At 44.3% G+C, this 24,150-nt stretch overlaps 1 protein-coding gene across 1 annotated transcript in view; it reads left to right on the top strand.

Annotated features, from left to right (window-relative positions):
- Positions 1–5,671, top strand: part of CHSY1 (chondroitin sulfate synthase 1) — an 81,975-nt gene extending 76,304 nt beyond the window's left edge. The window contains exon 3 of the mRNA XM_048481904.1: positions 2,941–5,671. Within this exon, the coding sequence (XP_048337861.1) occupies positions 2,941–4,533 (1,593 nt within the window). The 3' untranslated portion in view covers positions 4,534–5,671. The remainder of the gene's footprint in view (positions 1–2,940) is intronic.
- Positions 5,672–24,150: the final 18,479 nt, after the last annotated feature.

Raw genomic sequence — 24,150 nt, 5'->3', positions numbered from 1 at the left:
TCTGTGGCAAAGTGGGGATTTGAACCTGGTTTTTTAGGTCCTAGTCCAGTTCCCTAAACCACTACCCCATGTAACATTCCCTGTAAGCTGCATGGCCACACAGGCACTGTATTGGTGCCATGTAGGTTGGGTGGCTACCCAGCAGGGAGAGCTTTCACTGATGGCCCAGTTCCGCTCATCAAGAGCAGGCTTCCATGTCGCAGTAAAGAAGCTTTAGAGCAGGGATGTCCAATTCTGGCCCTCCAGATGCTCATGGACTACAATCCCCATCAGCCATTGGCCATGCTGGCAGTGGCTGATGGGAATTGTAGTCCTTGAACATCTGGAGGGGCAGAGTTGGATACCCTTAGAGGGACTATTGACGCCATGTTATACCATTGCGTTACTCCAAAATAAGTTGGTTCTGTTCCCATCCCTTTCCCCACACACAGTCACTTGAGACGGAGGTGCCATTCTGCCTCTTTCCTTCGCCCCTGTCCAAATTGCTTTCCGTGTTCTCTTGTGGGGTTCTTCTGCCAGCAGAGAGTCCCCTTCTGCAGGTTGCAGACCCCGACCTCCTGTCTGGGTCTCGTATAGCCGTTGACAGCTGCCATGGTAAAAAAAAACCAGGGGGCTCATTTGCAAAGGCCCTGCATATAAAGTCGTCCCCTGAAGTTTCATAACGTCTAGTCCCGACCAACTGTCAGTGGATTGTAAGAATGGCGTTGTGCAATCGACAAGTGTGTCGTCTTTTCCTAATTTCCTGTCGGGGCTGTTTGCAAATTCTGTCAGCTGCTTATTAGAAACCAAGCTTGGGAGCTGGCTGGATGAATTTGATTCTCCCTCTCCCTCTCTCTTAATAAAAACCATAAAACTGCATTGCAAAATACTTTTTAAACCTTGGCATGATGATTAATCGCCTGCCCATGCCTATCCAAGCTACAGTAATGCCTAGGCTAGACGGTCCAGGCTTGCTGTCTGATTAAATCGGCCATACCTCAATGTCCAGCTTTCTTGACGGGTCTCACCATTGTGGAATGGGTTTTCCTGAATGTATGGGGAAGGCTTCCTTTTTAAGCATCAGGAAACAACATAAGGCATCATTTAATAAAAGGATCCTTGGTTCGTTATTCTGTAAGAATCGTTTGCCCTCCTTGCGTCCTTCATGAAAGAAAAACAAAAAAACCAAACTCCTTTTTGTTTTGTCCCCCGTGGCCAACTGGTTTTGTAGGGCACTACAGCAAATACTTTAAGTATGATGATTGGTTTCATTGGGAGTAGAAGCTCTTGGGCCCCTTCCACACATGCAGAATAATGCACTTCCGGTCCACTTTCACAATTGTTTGCAAATGGATGTTGCTCTTCCGCACAGCTACAAAGTGCATTGAAAGTGGATTGAAAGTGCGTTATTCTGCATGTGTGGGCGGGGCTTTAGTTCAATGCAAAGTATAGTTTCACTCCTCTAAACCCACTGACTTCAGCTGAAGGGTGTAACTATACTTAGTACTGCCGGCACAGTATCTTTCTAAGAAGGAAGGAAAATGAAGCTGATTATCTGGAAAAGTAGTATCTTTTTCATTAGAGAAAAGAAATACGACACAGGGGTATCTGGGTAGATTTCCTGAGCTATATAGCAGCTTCTTGTTTCCGATCGGGCCCTACAGACTTCAGGAAGTCAAGACGTATCCTGGCTCCGCTTGTTGACCACGCATGGTTAAAAATCACATGCCAAAGCCCTCTCTTGCCCAGCAGACATCTGATATTTTATTGAATGCGATTTGCATCACGTCTCTCTGTCTAGCCGAGCCCAGCCGGCTGTGGCTTAGCAGGTGTTTAAATTCGTTCGGTCATAAATATTTATGCTTACTGGTCTTAACTTGAGCCTTGATTTTTATCTCTTCCCATCAATATTGGATGGGTTTGAAATACCTGTGCTTCCCACTCCGGCTTCCTGATACTGGCAGAGGGCATTTGATAGGTCTTTGAATGGAGTGTAAAGCACGGCTGTGTCCCTTTAGGTATTTGAGACCGTGGAAAGCACATGGCCCTCTAGTGTTCCTCCTAGCCATTTCCAGAAGACCATTTTGGAAGTGGGTAATTGGTGTGCTTCAGCTGGTGCGGGGGCAGTGGATTATTTCATAACAACACACTTCAGACTACTGTTCCTTCCCTATATAGAGACTTTCTTTTTGTTTAGTTGAGAGGATTGTGTTGTGTGCCAACTTTTCTGCACTCGTATGCACTTTACCAAAGAAGAAGAAGAAGAAGAATTTGGATTTATAGCCCACCTTTTTCTCCTGTAAGGAGACTCAAAGGGGCTTACAAACTCCTTTCCCTTCCTCTCCCCACAACAGACACCTTGTGAGGTAAGTGGGGCTGAGAGAGTTCCGGAGAACTGTCACTAGCCCAAGGTCACCCAGCGGGAATGCAGGAGTTCGGAAACACATCTGGTTCACCAGATAAGCCTCTGCTACTCAGGTGGAGGAGTGGGGAATCAAACCCGGTTCTCCAAATTAGAGCCAACGCGGTGTAGTGGTTAAGAGCAGATGCACTCTAATCTGAAAAATTGGGTTTGATTCTCTACTCTGCCACTTGAGCTGTGGAGACTTATCTGGTGAACCAGATTACCTTGTGCACTCCAACACACACCAGCTGGTTACCTTAGGCTAGTCACAGTTCTTTGGAGCTCTCTCTGCTCCACCCACCTCACAGGGTGTCTGTTGTGGGGAGGGAAAGGGAAAGGAGATTATAAGCCCCTTTGTCTCCTTACAGGAGAGAAAGGAGGGTATAAATCCAAACTCTTCTTCTTCTCTTAACCACTACATCACACTGGCTCTCGATTCACATAAATTTTGTTCACAGTTGGACTTTTATTATTCAGACATGTGTTGTGTATTCTGTTGGGCTGGGAGCCACAATCCCATAATAACCACTCCGCCTTCTTTATTTTTTTTGTCTTAGATGCAGCAACTCTTTTATGAAAACTACGAGCAGAACAAAAAAGGTTACATCAAAGACCTCCGCAACAGCAAGATTCACCGGGCAATCACCTTACACCCCAACAAGAGCCCACCCTACCAGTACAGACTCCACAGTTACATGCTGAGTCGCAAAATAGCAGAGCTGCGTTACCGGACCATCCAGCTGCACCGGGAAATTGTCCTGATGAGTAAGTACAGCAATACAGAAGTGCACAAAGACGACCTTCAGTTGGGGATGGCGCCCTCTTTCATGCGCTTCCAGCCTCACCAGCGCGAAGACGTTTTGGAATGGGAGTTCCTCACTGGGAAGTATCTTTATTCCGCCATGGATGGACAACCGCCTCGTCGAGGGATGGATTCCTCCCAGCGTGAGGCACTGGACGATATTGTCATGCAAGTGATGGAGATGATCAACGCCAACGCCAAGACCAGAGGGCGGATCATTGACTTCAAAGAGATCCAGTATGGCTATCGTAGAGTCAACCCAATGTACGGGGCAGAGTACGTTCTCGACTTACTGCTGTTGTACAAGAAGCACAAGGGAAAGAAAATGACCGTTCCGGTCCGAAGGCATGCGTACTTGCAACAGACATTCAGCAAAGTCCACTTTGTGGAGGATGAAGAGATCGATGCCAAAGAGTTGGCTAGCAAAATTAACCAGGACTCTGGATCCTTATCGTTTCTCTCCAATTCTCTGAAGATGTTTGTTCCATTCCAGTTGAGTAAGTCAAAAGCAGAGAAGAAGGAACCCAAAGACAAGAAAATCAACATCTTGATTCCCCTTTCCGGGCGCTTCGACATGTTTACGCGATTTATGTTGAATTTTGAGAAGACCTGCCTCATTCCAAATCAGAATGTCAAGTTGGTTGTCCTTCTTTTCAACTCAGACTCGAATCCTGACAAGGCAAGGCAGATTGAATTGATGAGAGATTACCGCATGAAGTACCCTAAGGCAGACATGCAGATCTTGCCCGTGTCTGGGGAATTCTCCCGAGCTCTGGCGCTAGAAGTTGGATCCTCCCAGTTTAACAATGACTCCCTGCTGTTCTTCTGCGATGTTGACTTGGTGTTTACGGCCGAGTTTCTCCAAAGGTGTAGAGCCAACACGGTTTTGGGTCAACAGATTTATTTCCCTATCATCTTTAGCCAGTATGATCCAAAGATTGTTTACAGTGGGAAAGTCCCAAGTGATAATCATTTTGCCTTCACCCAGAAAACAGGATTCTGGAGGAATTATGGCTTTGGAATTGCCTGCATTTACAAGGGTGATCTCCTTCAAGTGGGAGGCTTTGACGTTTCCATCCAAGGTTGGGGCCTCGAGGACGTGGACTTATTCAACAAAGTTATCCAGGCGGGCCTAAAAACTTTCCGGAGCCAAGAAGTTGGCGTAGTTCATGTGCATCACCCTGTCTTTTGTGACCCTAACCTTGATCCAAAACAGTACAAAATGTGTTTGGGGTCCAAAGCATCAACGTATGGGTCCACGCAACAGTTGGCGGAGCTGTGGTTGCAGAAAAACGAGCTGGGCTTTGGGAAAAGTAGCAATTCCAACGGTTCCCTGAGGACAGCGTAATGATCCAGCTATGCTGGAGGAAAAAAATGAGAAAAAGAACTACCTGTTGCGTTTTTAAGTGAAAAAAATTACCCTAATTTATTTTTTTGCAAAACGTTTTTGATAGTTGGGTTTTTTAAAAAAATAAAATAAAAACAGAACAACTGCACAAGGGTATATTTTACAAACCATTGTTTTTCTTACGAGGACATTTGAGGCGCTTCTTTCCTGAACAAAACTTTTGCCTTTCGGAACAGAAATCAGTGGCTGAGTATTATGACTTTACTTGGTTCCGGCAACTTGAAATAACGCTTTTATTTTAATTTTTTTTCCTGATAAGCAGATGTTTTAAAGTAAAAGGAAACACCCCCTCTTCCACTCCATAATTCATTCCATGTCTCATTGTCAGTGGCAAAAAGGATTCCCTTCAATTTTTTCCCCTTTTGGGGTTGCTACGGAATTCTTTGTCGTTCCCCCTTTTTAAAGAGAAGTGTAAGAACAAAGAAATCCATGAAACAGTCTTTGCTTATCAGACGGTTGTCATTTGGTTGGTATTTCGATTGTAGGATGTACCATTCAGCTCACTGTATTTTGTGCAACTGGGAGAAAAGGGGGTGGAAAAAGTGAGCACATTTTTTTTTTACTGTTAGTCTTTTGTAAAAATAATAATAATAATAAACCTGTCTTTTCCTACTCGGTCCCTATGTGGATCTAATGTTGCAAACTCCATGGCAAACATTGTGTTTTCCAAATTTGATCTTCTGTGTAGATGACAAAGAGTGACATTTTAGCAAATAGAAATGAGGTTTCTTTGCTGTAAAAAGGAACAAACCGAAAACCCAGATACCCCCAAGGAGATGTGTTGGGGGAAATGAACATTCAGGGCTTTGTTTCCCCAAACTAGTTAACAGGATTTGGACTGGGAACAATTTGTTATCATTTATTTCTTTTTGTTGCTTACCTCGCTTCTTTTTATTTTTATTTTCCTTATCTGATAGGTTTTTAATTTATTTCATATTCTTTGTTTAAGATTCCTGTCTTCTATTTTTAAAAAAACTGATAGACATTAATATTTATATAACTTAGGAATGTATTGCATTTTCTTACTGTTAAAGGTAGTGTAAATCTTCTTTCTCCGCAGTAAACTGATCTCCAAAGATTTATTTCGAAAGCTTTCTTCCCCCCTTCCCCCCCCCAATTGCTTCTTTTAAAAACAACTGACTGAAATCTGAGTGACTGAAATCTTGGGTCTGCAGCCTGTTTTTCATTGATGTGATAAACCTGTATCTATTCTGAACTACTTCCACCTACAGTCAAGGGTTGTCATAGTCTGAATGCTCCTCCCTCCATACAGAAAATCAGCCCCCAGGGGGAAAGCCCTACTTGTTTGCTACACAAAGGGCACTTCCGCACATGCAGAATAATCCACTTTCAATCCACTTTCAATAAACTTTGCAGCTGTATTTCCCTGTGCAAAACAGCAAAATCCACTTGCAAACCCATTGTGAAAGTGCACTGAAAGTGGATTATTCTGCATGTGCAGAAGTGCCCACAGGTGTTTCTTTTTTCTGTGAAGGGGGGGCTTCAACATGCAAGCAACATTTACCTACATTTACATAGCTAAGACACAGATAATTATTTCTGAGATGGTCAAACTTAATTATTTCTGAGATGGTAACAGTTTTTGATGCCTCAAGATGAGAATCTTCTTTGGGGAAAGGAATAGAAAGCAGAGAGAGAGAGAACAAAGCATGCAGAAGTTTCAAAACACACATATCCTGTTACAATATTTAAGTGCCTTGGATCAAACACCTTACAACATCGAAACTTGGGCGGTCAAAACAGTATCCTACAATGGCACCTAACCATTTTGTAACTATCTTTTTTTTCAGTGCCATTCCGGCACAACAGTGTAGTGCCACACAGTCTCCATATTGCTGGTTGCGTTTGCAGGAACTCAGAGAAGACGTCAAAAAAGTGTCCTATGCGCAGTGTCCTGGCTGTGGGTAGACTTGTCAGTAACCACTGATAAACTCTGGTGATAAACTGGTTCTGGTGGGTTTTCCGGGCTGTGTGGCCGTGGTCTGGTGGATTTTGTTCCTAACGTTTCGCCTGCATCTGTGGCTGGCATCTTCAGAGGTATCAGAGAGAAAAGTCTGTTTCACACTGTGTCCCCTTCCGCACACGCAAAATAATGCATTTTCAAACCACTTTCACAACTGTTTGCAAGTGGATTTTGCCATTCCGCACAGCTTCAAAGAGCACTGAAAGCAGTTTGAAAGTGCATTATTCTGCATGTGCGGAATGAGCCTAAGTGAGAAGGGAAAGTTTAGTGTGGTATATTGAGTCCATGTCCCAGGGTGGGGAACCAATCATTAAAAGTTTGGGTGGAACTTGCTATGCAAAGGTGTGGTTGAGTTCATTGTATTGCGGGTGGGGTTATCAGTCCATTTTTTAAGCACTGGGAGCCAGGCTTTGCTAATTTGTAACGTCTCTTCTTTCTTATTGAAGTTGTCCTGGTGTTTGTGAATTTCAATGGCCTCCCTGTGCCATTGACATAGTAAGCTTCTGAATTGTCCAGAATTTCAGTGTTCTCAAATAAAATATTATGTCCAGTTTTGTTTAACACATGTTCTGCAACTGCAGATTTTTCAGGATGGTTAAGCCGACAGTGTCTTTCGTGTTCTTTAGTGTGGGTCTGAATGCTGCGTTTTGTGGTTTCTGGTGATAAAGATCATTTCCAAGCAACCAAAAAGAAACTTCTAAAAATAAGTTACCCGGTGTTTGAGTTGTGTTGCAAAGGTTTTCGACTGGGAAACCAAATGACTCTAAATAAGTCCAACTTTTGTGAACTAGGCAGATTCACAGAGGGTATCTTCACAGAGGGTAAGTCTATTAGTGGCTACTGACCTTGGCCAGTGACAACTCTCTCACAACTTTCTCAGCCCATGAAGAGGCAGGTGGTGGCAAACCCAAGCATGATGTAGTGGTTAAGAGGGGTGGACTCTAGCCTGGAGAACCAGGTTTGATTCCCCTCTTGTCCACATGAATGGCAGATTCTAATCTGGTGAACCGGATTTGATTCCCAGCTCCTCCGCAGGAAGCTTGCTGGGTGACCCTGGGCCAGTCACAGTTCTCTCAGAACTCTCTCAGCCCCACCTGGTACCTGGAGGGGTATTGATTGTAATCTTCTTTGAGACTCTAGAAAAAAATGGAGCATAAAAATCAGCTGCTCTTCTCCGATGGAGGAATGAATGTTTGGATAGGGGAAAAGACCACAGATGGTGACATAGAAAGGTTTCCACCCAAGACCCCAGCCCACGTAGCAGTTAGATAGGTCAAGCGCCCACCCTCAGTGTTCAAATGTATATATATTAACTAGTCCCTCAAAAAAGAAAGAAACCCGTTTCCCTCTACTCATTAAAAAGTGACTTTGCGAGGGGGAAACATATTTCATAGCCATTCAGATGTAGGAAAGGGACAATGATGATACAGATAAACAAGTAAAGACATAAAAGACTTAATAAATCAGGAAATACATACTATCCAGCTTATTAGGAATAAAGTGGTGGGTTTGAGTTTCTGTGGGTTTCACCTCAGTCCGCAACCTCTACATAATGGAAATCTGCTATTGGGGTTCAGGTCAATATGCAAAACCATGGTTTAATTAAACTATGGTTAGTGTAATTGCCTGAGAGCCGGCTGCTCTGTGTGCAGTTGGGGTCATCAAGCCAAGATCTGAAGTTGGTTTGTTAACCACCCTTTGTTCACAGAGAGAAGAGAATAAAGCATGTTTTGCGGCAAAGCAGGATTGGAGTGATTGCCTGTGAGCTGAATCCTGTTTCGCAAGCCAGCCAGCATTAAAATAAACTGTGTTTTTTTACATTAAGTCGGAACCAGGCCTGACTCAGAGCAGCCAAAAGGTTGTCTCGGTGGCTACTTCGACCCATAAACTGGAGGTTTTTAACAACTTTTCAAGCAAGTTTTGGTGGAGAAAGAGGCAGCAAAACAGGGATTTGGGTCATCTTGTCCAGCCTCTGGGAAGAAGGAAAGAACCGATGAGTCAACTTATATGCAGACGGAGGGTCAAGGGAAAGGGTATGTTCTGGTAGGCTGTTTTGGGAAGGGTAAGATATAAATGTCCCAGATAGATAGCCAGTGGGTGATGTAAGCCCAGAAGAGGATGGAGAGAGTTTGGGAGAGTCAAAAATGACCTCCCACGTTTTGAACTCTGATTGAAATGTGGAATTTGTTGCCAGAGGATGGCCACAAACACAGACAGCTTTAAAAGGGGGATCAGAGAGCTTCATATAGGGTTGGTCAGTCAGTGACCACTAGCTTTGATGCCTAAAGAGAAACACTATATTCAGAGGCAGCGAACCTCTGAATCTCAGTACTAAAAGGCAGTATCTGTGGAAGGTCGCTATGCTCTGGTGTTGGCCTTCCAGGGAGACTCCTCTTAACTGGTTTGGCCAGTGTGTGAGACCAGGGCTCCTTCTGCACATGCAAAATAATGCACTTTCAATCCACTTTCACAAGTGTTTGCAAGTGGATTTTTCTGTTCTGCACAGCATTATTCTGCATGTGCGGAAGGGGCCTGGGTGGTGTGATCCAGCAGGGATCTTCTGATGTTCTAATAAGCGGTTAAGCACTCTATCAAGGCCGTTTAGGTATTCCATATGTATCCACCAAGAGTCTCCACAAAGAGAAGAATGGATATTGAATGATGTCGTCTTTTCAATAATGGGATGATGTTCAAGGTTTCGTATGACCCACAGCTTTCAACCGGGATGAGCGGGAACACTGTTTCCTGTGAGTCAAAGGATGGAAAAAGAGAATTTAATGGTTTTGCCCCAGCCAAGTGCCTGGGGCCCGGGGTGTTGATGTCATGGCTGAAAGGGGGGGGGGGGCATCAGGCCCTTAAGCATCTTAGCCGGGGAGAATTTGGCTAGCCAGACTCAAGAAATTGACCTTTGCTATTGTAGTCATCTTCTTTTTTCTCAGCAGCCTTGTTAAGGAAAATATTTACTACTGTAAATATGAGAAATGGGGATGAGAAAATGGGGGATGTGTCAACCAGTCAGCTAACAGTTTTCCAAGCAGGCTGTATTTTGAACCTCAGGGCAAATCCACACTGCGCCCGTTCCACGGGGGTGTAAAAATGTGGTGTGGTGGTTTCAAACAGTGCTGGCATAATAGGTATATTCATTGGACTAGGGAAAATATGGGATGATCCCCTTGACTCATCTGATGGGCTAAATTTTTCAGGGGCTCCAACCTTGTTGAGTTAGTGAGCGCTTCTGGAAGATTGCAAACAGGTACTGTTTCCCCGAATATAAGACATCCCCGGAAAATAAGACGCAGTAGAGGTTTTGCTGAAGTGCGAAATATAAGGCATCCCCCAAAAGTAAGACGTAGCAAAGTTTTTGTTTGGAAGCATGCCTGACGAACAGAATACAGAAATATAAGACATCCCCGGAAAAGAAGACATAGCGCATCTTTGGGAGCAAAAATTAATATAAGACACTGTCTTATATTTGGGGGAACACGGTAGTTGGCGGCAGTTCAAAATGGCTGCCGTGAGGACGGGCCCAATCACAAAATGGCTGCTGCTGGGTTTTGGAGCCATCAAGATGTTAGGAACTTGCAAACCAACCATCCTCCTATGATAAAGAAAAAAACAGGATTGGCTCTTTACTTTGAGGAAGAAACAAGCAGGTGCCCAGAAACACACCTTTCAGACACCATGCTGGAACCACCAGATGCAAAATTTAGAAGCCTTTGGTGGCATACTGGAATTTTCCCCACAGATTTGGGGAAGATTTTCAAGCAGAACTGAAGCAGGTGTAATTTGAAGCTGTTGTGTCCCAAGTTCAGGCATAACAACAGCTTTCCTGAATCTCACATTAGCAAAGGTCTGTCCTCTTATCTTGGACCCCGGATTCTTTATCAGGGAGTCAGGGACCTTCTTGTTCAAAACAGGAGATATACCAACAAGACACAAGATGCTGAAAACGTACAACTGAATAAAATGTTGGGCGAGCATCTTTTTTAAGATCAAGTGTTCAGTTGTTAAGTTCTGTACATTTTGTTCCTGTGATGTTGCAACCAAATCTGCTACTCCATTTGTTTCCAAGATCTCTTTTCCAAACCAGTAAATATCCTCTTGGAGATAAAATGACCGCTTTGGCCTAATCTTGTGTCCAGCTGGACTTTGTAAGAAATCCACATTGGCCAAGTACCACCCACTTCTTGCTATCCACACAAGGATTCGAAACTCTACTCTGTTATGGCCCTGTATCAGTGGTTTGTCCAGATGTATGAAAGTCTTTTCCATTCAGTGTGGCCTTTGTTGAATGAGAGGCGGATTGGGGTGAGTCGGAACTCCTTGGTCCTAACTGGACCATAAAACTTACTTCCCCCTGCTCACAGAACGAGCATCTACAATGGGAAGTTGCATTATGAAAAGTATTTACAACCTTCTTCCTGTACCATTTCTGTCAACAACTCTGGAATCTGTTAACTGCAAAAGTAAGTGTCTTTTTATTGATCGCTTGGCGAAAAAACCTCTAGTGGTTGATGATGCAATAGATGTCATTCGGAGGGCCAATTCCCAAACTGAGCACCGGAGAATACATATTGAGCATGAGTACTCTTGAATACGTGTTTGAAAAGAAAGGAAGGCATTCGTCTGTCAAGGAGCTTGCCCACTGCTTCTCTGCATGATTTTATGTTCTGACCTTCTCTCTTAATCAGCCTCCACCACGTTATATGTATGTTTGGTGGGGTGAGGTTGATTTCTGCCATGGCTGTTTATTTGCTATGATTGGATCATGAAATAATTATGTCATATTGCTGCATAAAGGATAATCTGTCATCAAGGGAGGTTAATTGTTGTATCTCTGTAATAGTCACCACCCTTCTAGTGAGGAGGCATTCCCACAGCCAGTGATATATGCAGAAACACATGTGGATGAGATTTGTTTAAAAGGTTGCCAATTATTTCTTCTTTATACACCCTAAACCCAAATGTTCTAGCTTAGCCTGATCTCCAGAGCTTGGAAGCTAACCAAGGTCGGATAACCTTCGGGGACCAGTGTGGTGTAGTGGTTAAGAGCTGCGGACTCTGATCTGGAAAACCTAGTTTGGGTCCCTTCCTCTCCCCACAACAACCTTGTGAGGTAGGCGGGGCTTAAGGAGTTCTGAAAGAACTGTGGCTAGCCCAAGGTCACCCAGCAGGAATGTGGAGTGGGGAAACAAATCCAATTCACCAGACAAGAGTCTGCCGCTCATGTGGAGGAGTGGGGAATCAAAACCCGTTCTCCAGATTAATCCACCTGCTCTTAACCACTACACTACACTGACTGTCATGCTGGAAACATGATGGTTAACCTCAATAAATCCTTGGCTTAAGCCACACGGCTTCCTGTGTTCTGCGACAGCCCCATGTAAACCAGCCAGTTTTGCTGAAACATTACAGTTTTTCAGATGGGCACCACTGTCTGGAATCTGCAACCTGGAACAATGTTCCGGTTTTATTATCCCTCCATCTTTCAGATTTAAGAACCAAAACAAAATGCAAGCAGCCATGGCTGAGTTTAGGCTATAAGCAACACACAAAGTCGGCATTCATATTCGCCCACACGCCAAGAACTCGTGACGGGCTGGACAGGAAAAAGCGCAGCGTCGTTAGATCTTATGATTCCCATGAGTTACTTGCATTTAATTCCAGACTGGGTTTCCCTCCCCTCTAGCTTATTTTCGCAAAATTTAGAGCAACGGTCTTATATTCGCAATTGCATCAGCCACGGCAAGAAAGCCAGTGTGGTGAAGTGGCCTGAATGTCCCACAACGATCTAGACCCAAATTTGACTCTGATGGCAACTTAAAAGACACAATTTTCCAATGAATAAGCTTTCAAAAGGCAGTGCTCTCTTCGTCAGATACAAATACAGTGAAGTTCCATCAACCTTTATGTCCTGGTCAGAATGGAGGAAGGGTCCTTGCAGGTTTGCCATGGAAACTTATTGAGAGACTATGGACTAGTCACACATTCTCTGCCAAGCCTACCTCACAGGGTTGTGGAGTCCATTAAGTATGTCCCTCTCTTCAACTCCCAACATCCATCAGTGTAGTAATCAGACAGGGCAAATTGGAAAGTTGCTCCCCCCTGCAATTCCTGTTGAGAATCTTGTGCCCAGGTTTTTAGCCATTGAAAATGGTTCAAATTCTTGCCTTCTGTCATGAACTTGTGGGATGTCATTCATCCCTCAGCCTCAGTTTTTCCCCCTTGCTTTCAATAAAATGCGGGCAAAAATGTGGATTATTATTTTTTCACATTTCACAGTCTTGTGAGCGCAAACCTAATGCAGGCCAGGGAGCAGTTGAGCCATTAACTGAATTCCAGTTATGTACAATGTGCTATAAAAATGAGAACTAGAGTGGTATAGTGGTTCAAAGCAGCGCACTCTAATCTGGAGAACCGGGCTCAATTCTCCTCTCCTCCACATGAAGCCTGCAGAGTGATCTTGGCCAGACACAGTTTCCTCTGAGAGTTCTCCGCCCACACAGAGACCACCTCTGAATGTGTCTTGCCTTGAAATCCCATAGAGTTGCCATGTCAGCTGCGACTTGACAGCAAACACACAAACACGGCCGTGATAAGACTTTGTGTCTGGGTGATCTCAGTACTGCACATTGGAAAAAGAATCATGCAGCTTGCATTGAGCAAGTTTGCCTGATTTATTCTGACTTGGAAGAAGTTATACACACATAAGCCTTTATTGGCATACAAAACAGGACAATATTTTAAAGCAAAACAAGTTTAAGAAATACTGTTAAAATTACTAATTTCCAGTATAAAATTTGCAACAGTTTCACAAAAGAGCACATCAGAGCTGTTCAGGAGATTGGGTATCTTATAACACTCTTGCCACTGAGAACATTGCAAGAAAATGGAATTCATGTATTTCATGCGTAGCTTATTGCATTTAGGGCATGCAAACAGAGAATGGTCAAGTGTTTCAACCGTAATCAGATCACATGAACAAATGGAAGAAGTTATGAAGGCCAGCTTGCCTTGTTGAACCGCTTCTTGGGCTCCTGAGATTCTGGTCTTTTCCGCACGAGTCACAACATTTCCAAAGGAGAGCTACCAGGACGTCCCCTGGAAGAAAGCTTTTGAAGCTTCTGGGAATTCAGGGGTCCTTTGGGACACGTTTTAACAACCCCTGCCTTAAAGAACCACCTGGAAAGAAATGCTTCCACGTATGGGGTCAGCTGAGGATACGCTGGCATCCCAGAATCCAAATTTCCTGTGCTGTTCATGTTAGACTTTTTTAAAAAAGAAAAAATTAATTTCCTTTGTGTGTATGCCGCCCGCCCCACCCCCGGTTAAAGGACCGAAACCAGGACGTCTATGCTTGTTTTGCGTTTGCCTTTGCAAGCTTGTGCCTTGTGAAGAATTTGACCGTTGTTTTGCGTTGTTTTGCTGGGTCAGCCAAAGGGTGCCTTCCACGATGCCTCCGGGAGCCCTCAAGCCGAGCGGACAGAGAAAGGCTTCTCTGCAGTTTTTATTTTATCTATATCCCACCCTATCCCTGCAGGGCTCAGGGTGGGTCACAACATAAAACTTAAGAACAATCATTAAAATATTAAAATGTGGAATTCCAATATAAGCGGGGTTGCGCTCATCGAACGTGGGGTTGCCTTAAGCTAGCAGGACCGTGCCCCAAAGGGAAAGATGTTCCCCACCCCTCCCTTGCACGGCAAGATCAAAAAATCTTCACCGCTGTTGTCCGTAATCCTGGTTCAAATTTTGCCTGTACCGAGAACATGCAGAATCACAACCTTCCAAAGTCATGGGAGGTAGCACAAAAATAAAAGCAGAGGACATCAGGAATCTAGAAGTGGCTGAAATTCTGTGTCTTGGTCCTTAGGCCTGGGACTTCAGTTTTCAAACTTGAGGTCAACGAACTTCAAAAGGTGAAACATTCCTTGAATAGCACTGTGACTTGTTTAGGGGCTGCATCGGCCCTTCCCCAAACCTACCACTGACGGAGGATTGTTTTGATCTACCGTACAGAGTTGGTGTAAAGTCTGCAAGCATCTAATGTACACAATGTGCTGAGAACGTTGAAATGCCAGTATAAGCAGTGGGTGTTTATTGTGGCTAAGAGGCATCGATAGACCGTATTCTCTACTAACATGCTTGATCTGGTTTATAAAGCTACCTGGGAGGAATTAAAGATAGATTGACATGTTTGGTGTACAAGCTAGAACGTCAGCAGACAGACGGTGAAGACAAACATCAAAAAAGCCTGTGTATGTTAGGGAGGGAGGGAGAAAAGAAAGAATAAGAAAGAAAGAAAGAAAGAAAGAAAGAAAGAAAGAAAGAAAGAAAGAAAGAAAGAAAGAAAGAAAGAAAGAAAGAAAGAAAGAAAGAAAGAAAGAAAAGTGCTGGGAATATAAAATCTGTGTTCGTTGTGTTTATGTCTGGATTCTCAAACATCTGTTTTCAGCTTCCCACTGTCAAGAGTACTTTAAGGAGCGACTGGTTTTCTAAACAGCTCCACTGTACATCTGTTGTCTTGGTGTATGCATATGTATAAAATGCTGTCAAGTCACCAAGGCAAGTGAGAAACGGAAGGGATTTGCCGTTGCCTTCCACTGCAAAGTCTTTGGACTCCCTCACCTGTACTGACCTCACTTAGCCTCCAAGATCGGTCAGGGTCAGGCCAACCCTTCCATCTTCTGCATGCAACGCCAGTAGCTCTACCCCTTCTTCGTGGATTCTCATTCTAAAACTCCACTTTGCAGCTCAGGCTGGCTAAGCATTGGCTTCAAAGCTCCCTTTTTTCAAAGCTGACAGTGAAATACGCCCTGGTCGGATACTTTCCAAGGCACGTTTCCTGGTGACCGATGGCCCAGCCCTTGACGGTTGCTCAAAAGAGTTGCCGCTTGCTACAGCAAAAGCAAGCCCAGCCTTTTCTAATCTGCATATTCTTGTGTGTCAATTGATATCCGTGTAGGCAGAAACGAAAACCCAAACCCACAGAAGGGCAAATGGTAACTGGTGTGTCTGCAGTTTAGCCGGCCAGGTGGCTGACTTGCTTTTGGGACACAAAAAGCCATCGGGAGATAGCCAATGAATGGAGCCAGTGTGGGGTAGTGGTTAAGAACAGGAGGACTGAAACCTATAGTGGTTAAGAACTTAAACCTGGAGAACCAGGTTCAATCTCCCCACTTCTGCATTCCTGCTAGGTGACTTTGAGCCAGTCACAATTCTTTCAGAACTCTCTTAGCCCCACCAACCTCACAATGTGTCTGTAGTATAGAGAGGAAGGGAAGGTATTTGTAAGCCATTTTGAGACTCCTTATGGTTAAGAAAAGTGGGATATAAATCCTCCGCCTCCTCCTCCTCCTCCTCCTCCTCCTCCTCCTCCTCTTCTTCTTCTTCTTCTTCTTCTTCTTCTTCTTCTTCTTCTTCTTCTTCTTCTTCTTCTTCTTCTTCTTCTTCTTCTTCTTCTTCTTCTTCATTGGGTAGCCTCAATGGACCAGGTACGATTTCTTTAAAATGTTTGTTTAATGGGAAGCTCATGACTTTTTTCCCACGAGGCAGGTCGCTTTCCCTTCTTCCTATTTTCAGTTTACTGTGCATCTCTCTTTCTCCTTTTCCCAAACTGATTGTGCCCCCCGCATTCCATTTTCCATAAGCACAAGCAACTCAACGCAATTTGGAATTTGGCTCTCGTCTCACCTGCCCAACACACTGTGTTTTATTATTTTGCAAATGGATCCTTTGAGACTGGACAGCTTAGAAAATGATAGATCAATAAATACACCCCTCTATCACCCGGCTTGTACGAGTCGAGCATTTTTCCTCCACGCTTTATTCTGCTACCAAAAATTGCTGGCAGGGATGTGTGTACAGCTGTTAGCGTGCAATCCCATGCCAATGCCGCTGAGTTCAGTGGATGTTACAAAACTGTCACCATGCTCATGGATCATCGATCTTTGGTGTTTTGGACGCAGCTCAGGTTAGTGTTGCCAGAAATGCCAACTGTTGTGAAGTCTGGACTTTTGATTTTGGTCGGCAATTACTTTGGAGGTCTGGCTAACAGATGTCTTGAAATGCATGCTCTCTGCGAGGAGGGAAAGAGGGCAGAGGTTCTCAGCCCTGGGAATATCCTTCCCACAACTCCTTTCTCCTCGCCACCGTCTCCTCTAGATACATTGGTTAGCTCACCTTCCTTGATTTTCATTTATTTAGCTTTATTTACTGTTGAAGAAGAGACGAGAAAGGGCGCCGGATGGCACTCCCCTGCAGACGGGACGGTTTCCGAATCCCAATCAGTCTGACAAGGTAGCTTTGATGGCTTCATTGGACTTGTTCCTAGTTAGCTGGTTTCCAAGCCAGGATTACAAGACAGAGTCTCTTGTGCAGCTCTGGAGAATCTCCCCTTCTATTTACCAAGCAAGCAAAGAACCAAACAATGTTCTCTGGGCCCAAGGCGGTCTGCTGGCCTCAGTATGGCAAATTTACTGCTTTAATTTTTCTGCAGATATTTCTTTTCTCCCCCACCCCCACCTATCTTTTAAAATATTTTTATACATACCCCCAAACACTGACAACAAAAGAGATTTGCAGAGATTGCAAACATTGGCTCATTCCGCACATGCAGAATAATGCACTTTCAAACTGCTTTCAGTGCTCTTTGAAGCTGTGCGGAATAGCAAAATCCACTTGCAAACAGTTGTGAAAGTGGTTTGAAAACGCATTATTTTATGTGTGCGGAAGGGGCCATAGATAGGTACATTTTTCTTCTTCTCTTCCTCCTCATCCTCTTCTTCTTCCTTGGCCCCTTCTGCACACGCAAAATAATGCGTTTTCAAACCACTTTCACAACTGTTTGCAAGTGGATTTTGCCATTCCGCACAGCTTCAAAGAGCACTGAAAGAAGTTTGAAAGTGCATTATTCTGCATGTGCGGAATGAGCCCTTGTCTCCTTTGGAGGTTTTCAAACAGGCTGGATGAACACATGTCGGGAGTGCTTTGTGGGTTCCTGCGTTGCAGGGGGTTGATGGCCCTTGGGGTCTTTTCCAACTCTATGATTCTATGATTTATTTTAGGGACTTCCAACTTTGCCTGCATCATGTAATAAAGCGAATGTTATGCCTTCACAGACTGATCACCTTGCAGCAATTCAAGTTCATCATTTCAGTTGAAGAACTATTGTGATTTTAGATGCTTCTAAAAGTCTGCAGAGGGGTGGAGTGGAGAATGAACTCTTCATCAGCATAATGCATATATAATGAGAAATATTGTGTTCTTGGGATTGACAGACCTTGGAAGGACTTCGTTTGATTTTGAAAGTGAGAGAATTCTCTGCCTCTCTTGTTTCAAGGGCAAATCAGACTCAGTCTGACAGAAGTCACGATGGGGCGGCCATTTTGTCTTGCCCTCCCCCATGGCTGCCCGCCCTCAGCCCCACTGGTCCAGAAGTGCATTCAAAATGGCCCATGAGCTGTGGGCGACCCATGCGTTCTAGCTCCCCAACATCATGAGATTTTGCTAACAAGGTCTGTGCGTCGGGAAAAATGGAAACTGCTACAAAAGTCTTGCTTCTGTTCTCTGAATTGGGGTTCACATAAGGGTTGCCAGAGCTGGGTTGGAAAGTACTTGGAGATTTGAGGGTGGAGCCTGCAGAGAGGGGAGGGACATCAGTGGGGCGTAATGCCCTAGACCCCACCCCCCAAAGCAGCCATTTTCTCAGGGGATCTGATCTCTGTTGTCTGGAGATCAACAGAAATTGTAGGAAACCTTTCTGCACAAATCCCTGAACATGTTTGCAAAATGTTTGTAAAACATTTTCAATCCCCTCTTTTGTTCGCACTCATTCCCTGCAAATGATTCCCTGCCACCATTTTGTGATTTTTCCACTTATTTCGAGTTTGGCGTGGCATTGATGCTTCAGTTCTTCCCAGCCTCATTCTGCAATTCTCGTATACTCCACACTTCGAAGATTGCCCCCCAAAGAAAAGAACAGAGAACTGCTGCAAATAAACACGTGAGGGAGAACTGAGTGAGCTCAGAAAATGGTGCCCAGGAGGACGTTCAGGGAAGCAAAGAAGCCCTGGAAACTGAAGATGTTCTCAAAACGTTTCAGCCAGAAAATCGTTTTAAAAGAGGACTCCTTTGAAGCGTTTTGAGGCTGCAAGTAAAACATTTGGGGGTAAAAACAATGCAGAACTCCATGGAGGGAATGTTTTATTTCCTGCCTCAAAATGGTTTAAATGAATTGTGTGACAACTCTGGTTCATGTGTGGGGAAACAGGGCCTGCAGATATGAGGGCCATGAAGGCCTGATGTAAAAGGGAAGAAGCGGGTGGTGTTCAGAAGCATCCAGGAAGCCCTTTGCTCGGGTTCTGCGCTTCCACGTGCTCTTTGGGGCTTTTATCGCAGGGCCGTGCTTTGTCACCTCATCCAAAGCTCTCCTCTGACAGGCCAAGTTCTCAGCTTCCATCCAAAATCCTGGGCGCGGTTCTTCTTCAAGTAAGAGCCAGTGCAGAACAAAGCCTTTATTAAGTATAGGACAGCATCAGAGAGGTTTGTGTGTGTTTTTTTTGAGCTGGCTCCTCTTCGTGTCTGCTTTTCTGCTGAGTCAACCCAGACCTGGTTTCTAAGCCAAGGAGGAGGAAGTGAGTCATTTCTAAAGCTCACTGCAGGATTAACTCTAGTACAGCTGAGCTGACTTCTGCAGCAAATCCTCCTTTGCTATATTTGTTTGTGAGATAGATCTCAGCGGTCCCTGTTCTTTCTTCCTGCTCGGGATGTGCCGTTCGAAGCTCATCTTGGGAGCATAAATTTTTGCCTAGTATAGATCCATCATTTATTTATCCATAAGGATAACCTGCTTTTATCTCTGGTGAGTACCAAAGCAATTTACAATGCCATACTCCCTTCTTTCATTGTCCACACAAAATTGGAATGCAAGAATCTGGGTCCTTTAAGAACCAGTAAGATTCTAGATCCGATAGTTAAGAAGAAGAAGAAGAAGAGTTTGGATTTATATTCCCCCTTTCTCTCCTGTAAGGAGACTCAAAGGGGCTTACAAGTTCCTTTCCCTTCCTCTCCCCACCACAGCAGAATGAACAAGGTTTTAGTGTGTGCAGCAAAGTCCTATCTGATCTCAGTGTGTGCCCGGAGCAACAATAATGCTGGGCCTTTTGTCTAACTTGGAGCATCCCAAACAGCCTGCAGGTGAATATATGGCCATGAAACACTTACCCGATATTTTTAGGAAGTGCCAAAAATATACTCAAGTTAATTGTACCTATTCAGCTTCCTAGGTAAGGAGAATCCATAGATGAGTTCTCCCTCATGTGATAAATATATGGCTGGCAGGGTTATGGGACCCTCAGCATCCCAAACTGGGCTGGGATTCATGGGCCGGGATGCTGATGACATTTTCATCTCTGACGTGCCAGAGGGTTTGTGGCAATCTCCTTTCAGCTGAGGCAGCTCCCCAACTGCTGCCCCCCCTCTCCAGGTGGCCAAGATACTCCTGTCCTTCTTAGCGGTGGAGAAAAGAGGCACGGCGAGGCCTTCTCGTGACATCCGCCTCTGTGAGTTCAGCCCTGTGTGAGCTGTATAAATAAGCAGAAAGGAAACCAGCTGGCTTAGCCGGACTTAGACCGCTGTGGCACCAGCCAGCTGGGCCGTTTGCCCAATGACCCTCTCTGCAAATCGCGTAATTGGACATGCCCACCACCCACCTAGCCCTGCTCCTCTGGCCACCCACTTGAAAGTAAAAATACATGCTTTTGGATTGAAGTACCATGTTCAGTAATGCACAAAACAATGGTTTTGACAAAGGCAGCATGTAAAAATCAATGATAATTCTCATATTTGTTTGGGACTATATTCTAATGTGGAAGCATACCATTTTCTAAACTGCTGCACCTCAACTGACCGCACTAACATCTTTTTCTGAGACAGAATATAGTAGACAGCTATCCTGGCAGGCTTCTCAGAGAACCACCAGTGGACGTTTTCCTTTCCCCAGAGCTCTGGTTCTTGAGCCACTAATGCAGTGAATGGCTTTGTGTCAGTTGCACCCCCAATAAAGGGCTTCTAATATTTCCCTGGGAATTAAAGGAGCTCTTTGTTTGGCCCTCTGTTACAGGCCTCGGTTTCGAAGGCGGCACCCTTGGGATTTACTGCTCTCTGTTCGCAAAGCTGCCCTTCATCTTGGCAGCTGCATGCTGACAAGGATTAAATCCTAACAAGGCAAATGAGCTTTGGAATCCTCCTAACTCTCAACAGCCTGGGCTGGTTGAAGCAATATTTTCAAAATTCCTGTGTCAGTGGCACTACAGCAGCCGGGTCAGGGCTTCCAAAGACTGAGCAAACTGAGGCTCCTTCCGCACATGCAGAATAATGCACTTTCAATCCACTTTCAACGCACTTTGCAGCTGGATTTTCCTGTGCGGAATAGCAAAAGCCACTTGCAAACAATTGTGAAAGTGCATTATTCTGCAAGTCTGGGAGGGGCCTGAGTGCCTATTACCACATGGTAAGTGGCAGGGGGAAACGGAGGGGGAATAGGTGTCTTTTCGTTGCCACAATATCACTTCCGGTGTCACCCAGAGGTAATGCCACTGTATCAAGGCTACACTGCAGGACACCCCCAAACTTTTTGGAAATAATAATTTGGGGGGGAGGGATTCTAGCATATCATGCCACCCAAGCCCGAGCTTGACCCCTATTTGCAGGTCCTCACCCTGCACAAGAGACAGCATGGTGCAGTGGTTAAGGGCAATGGACTCTGATCCGGAAAAGCGCATTCGATTTTCCACTCCTCCACATGAAGCCTGCTGGGTGACCTCGCAGTTCTCTCAGGACTCTCTCAGCCCACGGGGAGGCAAGCAATGGCAAACCACCCCTGAGTGTCTCTTTGTCTTGAAAACCCGACAGAGTCACCAGAGGTCAACTGTTCGATGGCATTTTACACGCACACTCTTATATACCTCTCACTGTCTCCCAGTGCTAGGCTGGCAACCCTAATTTAGTGTTGGGGTACGGTTAATGTATTCCCCCAAGTCTTTTTTTAGGTAGGTCTGGGCTGAAAAAGTCCGTGGCTTAGTGAGTGTTTTGAGGAAGGGAATGCTTCTCCTCCTCTACTTCACAACATGAAAAACCAGCAAAACATGTACTGTGTAAAAAGGCACAAACAAGCAATAAACGTAATAGAACTATAATTGGAGTTAGTGTGTTTTCTTATCCATAAATTTGGCAAATTACATAGCCTTTATTGGCATATACATTAATCATAAAATTACAGCACGAAATACGATGAAACAACCAACCAAATAAACTTATTTAAAATCAGCAGTTATCTCTGATAAACATTTTGCGACAGACTCAGAATAATCCCACCTGAACTGTCTGAGAGAAATTTTAATTTCATCTGCTAGTAACCGTCCCATTGCTCAAGGAGCTGTGCCCAATATTTTGCCCTTATGGGGTCCTTATTTGGGCAGTAGAAACCATGTATGTGCTAATGTTTCTGCTTGCCCTGTATTACAAGGACAACATCTTTCAGATTTGGGAACTCTTTGATAGCTGCTTACTAGTAAGGCAGAGGGAACTGCATTAAACCTTGCCGTGGTAAGGGTGCATCTCAATCTAGGGACAATCAAATATCAAAGATATTGAGACATGCGTCCTTTAGCTCCAACTGTAAGCTTATTTAGTGGAGAGCAGGTCTTGTTTGCAGGAATGGCAAATTACAATATTACATAGAAGCAAGACTCATTTCTTTACTTTCTGCATTATTGACCAACCATGAACAATAATTTCCCATAAGTTAAAGAGCCCCTCTGTTCTTAGAAGTGAATAATCCCACAATAGGTGCTGAAATTCTCCTGGTGTTGCAGTCTGCCGGTCGGTGACCTCTATGATGATTAATTATTTTGTTTAAAGAACAAAAAGCGAGAAACGATTTGGATCTGACCCCCAAAGAATGAATGAAGCATTATCCTTGCTAGTGGTCTACCGTAACCCATAGGTGTGTCCGTCTGGATTGAAAAGTCACCGGCAGAGGCTAAAGAAAGGGGGAGGGATACAGAGCCGTCATCTTCTCCCTCTTTCCCAAAAATGTCTTTTGAGGGGAGGGGTGAGCAGATACTCAAACTGGCCTTTCCTAAATGGACTCCTTTCTGTCCCTGGTTAGCCATTCCAAATTCTGGTTCTGTAATATCCTCACACTCACAAAACGCAGGCTAGTCTACCTTCTTAGAAATAAAGAAGCAGAGTGCGCAAATGAATCCAGTGTGGAGAAATTTCTGCATAGCACAACTAATGTTTAGTGACGATTTGCAAAGCCATTCAAAACAACAACTTGGCCAAAGCTTAGGACACTGCAACAACTTTACCTTGGTATAGCATAAGAAAGCCTGCTGGATTAGACCAGAGTCCATCTAGTCCAGTACTCTGCTACTTGCAGTGGCCCACCAGATGCCTTTGGGAGCTCACATGCAGGAGGTGAAAGCAATGGCCTTCTGCTGCTGCTGCTGCTGCTCCTGAGCACCTGGTCTTCTAAGGCATTTGCAATCTCAGATCAAGGAGGATCAAGATTGGTAGCCATAGATCGACTTCTCCTCCATAAATCTGTCCAAGCCCCTTTTAAAGCTATCCAGGTTAGTGGCCATCATCACCTCCTGTGGCAGCATATTCCAAACACCAGTCATGCATTGCATGAAGAAATGTTTCCTTTTATTAGTCCTAATTCTTCCCCGCAGCATTTTCAATGGATGCCCCCTGGTTTTAGTATTGTGAGAAAGAGAGAAAATTTTCAAAGAGCAAAGCTGTAAAAAAAAAATGAAAGGCAGAAAAAGGCAAAAGAGCCCCAAAGACCAGCAAAGAGAACCTAATTCCTATCTAGACAAACGTTTTCCAGTAAGTCTTAAGTTAAAGTTTGTGTTTGGGCCAAGGTTGGAACTCTGTGTTAACTGTTAAGTGTCAATGTACGCAAATTGTGTTTTATTTGTTAATTTGTATTGATGTAAACAGGAATTTCTTTGTTTTAATTGTGATTCAATAAACAACCAGAACAACAGAAGACCATGCTGTGATTGAAAGTGAAGGATAGCTGCTTTGGGAAGCTATTTATTTATTGACTTCCTTCCTCAATTGGCCTTCTTTCTTGCTGAGCCTCAAAGCAGAACGTTCCTCTGTTGAGTACAGCGAGTCTCAGATTAAATGGGGCAAACTATAAAGGAAAGATTATTATCGTACTAGTTACCTGTTGCTGTAAACAGGATGCTGGTCCAAATGGACCTTGGTCTGATCTTGCAGTTGTAGGTAGCTGCTCAGGATTTTTGATGGAAGGACTTGGTACTCTGAGGCCCTTTCGCACATGGAGAATAATGCGCTTTCAATGCACTTTGAAGAGTGCACTTTGAAGAGTTATGGAACAGCAAAATCCACATGCAAACAATTGTGAAAGTGGATTGAAAGTGCATTATTCTGCATGCGCAGAAGGAGCCTAAGAAATAACACTTGCTAATTCTGAAGAGTTAATCTGGATGCGTACTTGGAGCATGAGGTTATAGGGCAGGGGAGAGAAGGTCTAA

The sequence above is a fragment of the Sphaerodactylus townsendi genome, linkage group LG17, assembly GCF_021028975.2.
Source record: "Sphaerodactylus townsendi isolate TG3544 linkage group LG17, MPM_Stown_v2.3, whole genome shotgun sequence".
NCBI classification, from domain to species: domain Eukaryota; kingdom Metazoa; phylum Chordata; class Lepidosauria; order Squamata; family Sphaerodactylidae; genus Sphaerodactylus; species Sphaerodactylus townsendi.
The sequence above is the reverse complement of the archived record's forward strand: the minus strand, read 5'-3'. Positions and strand labels throughout refer to the sequence as shown.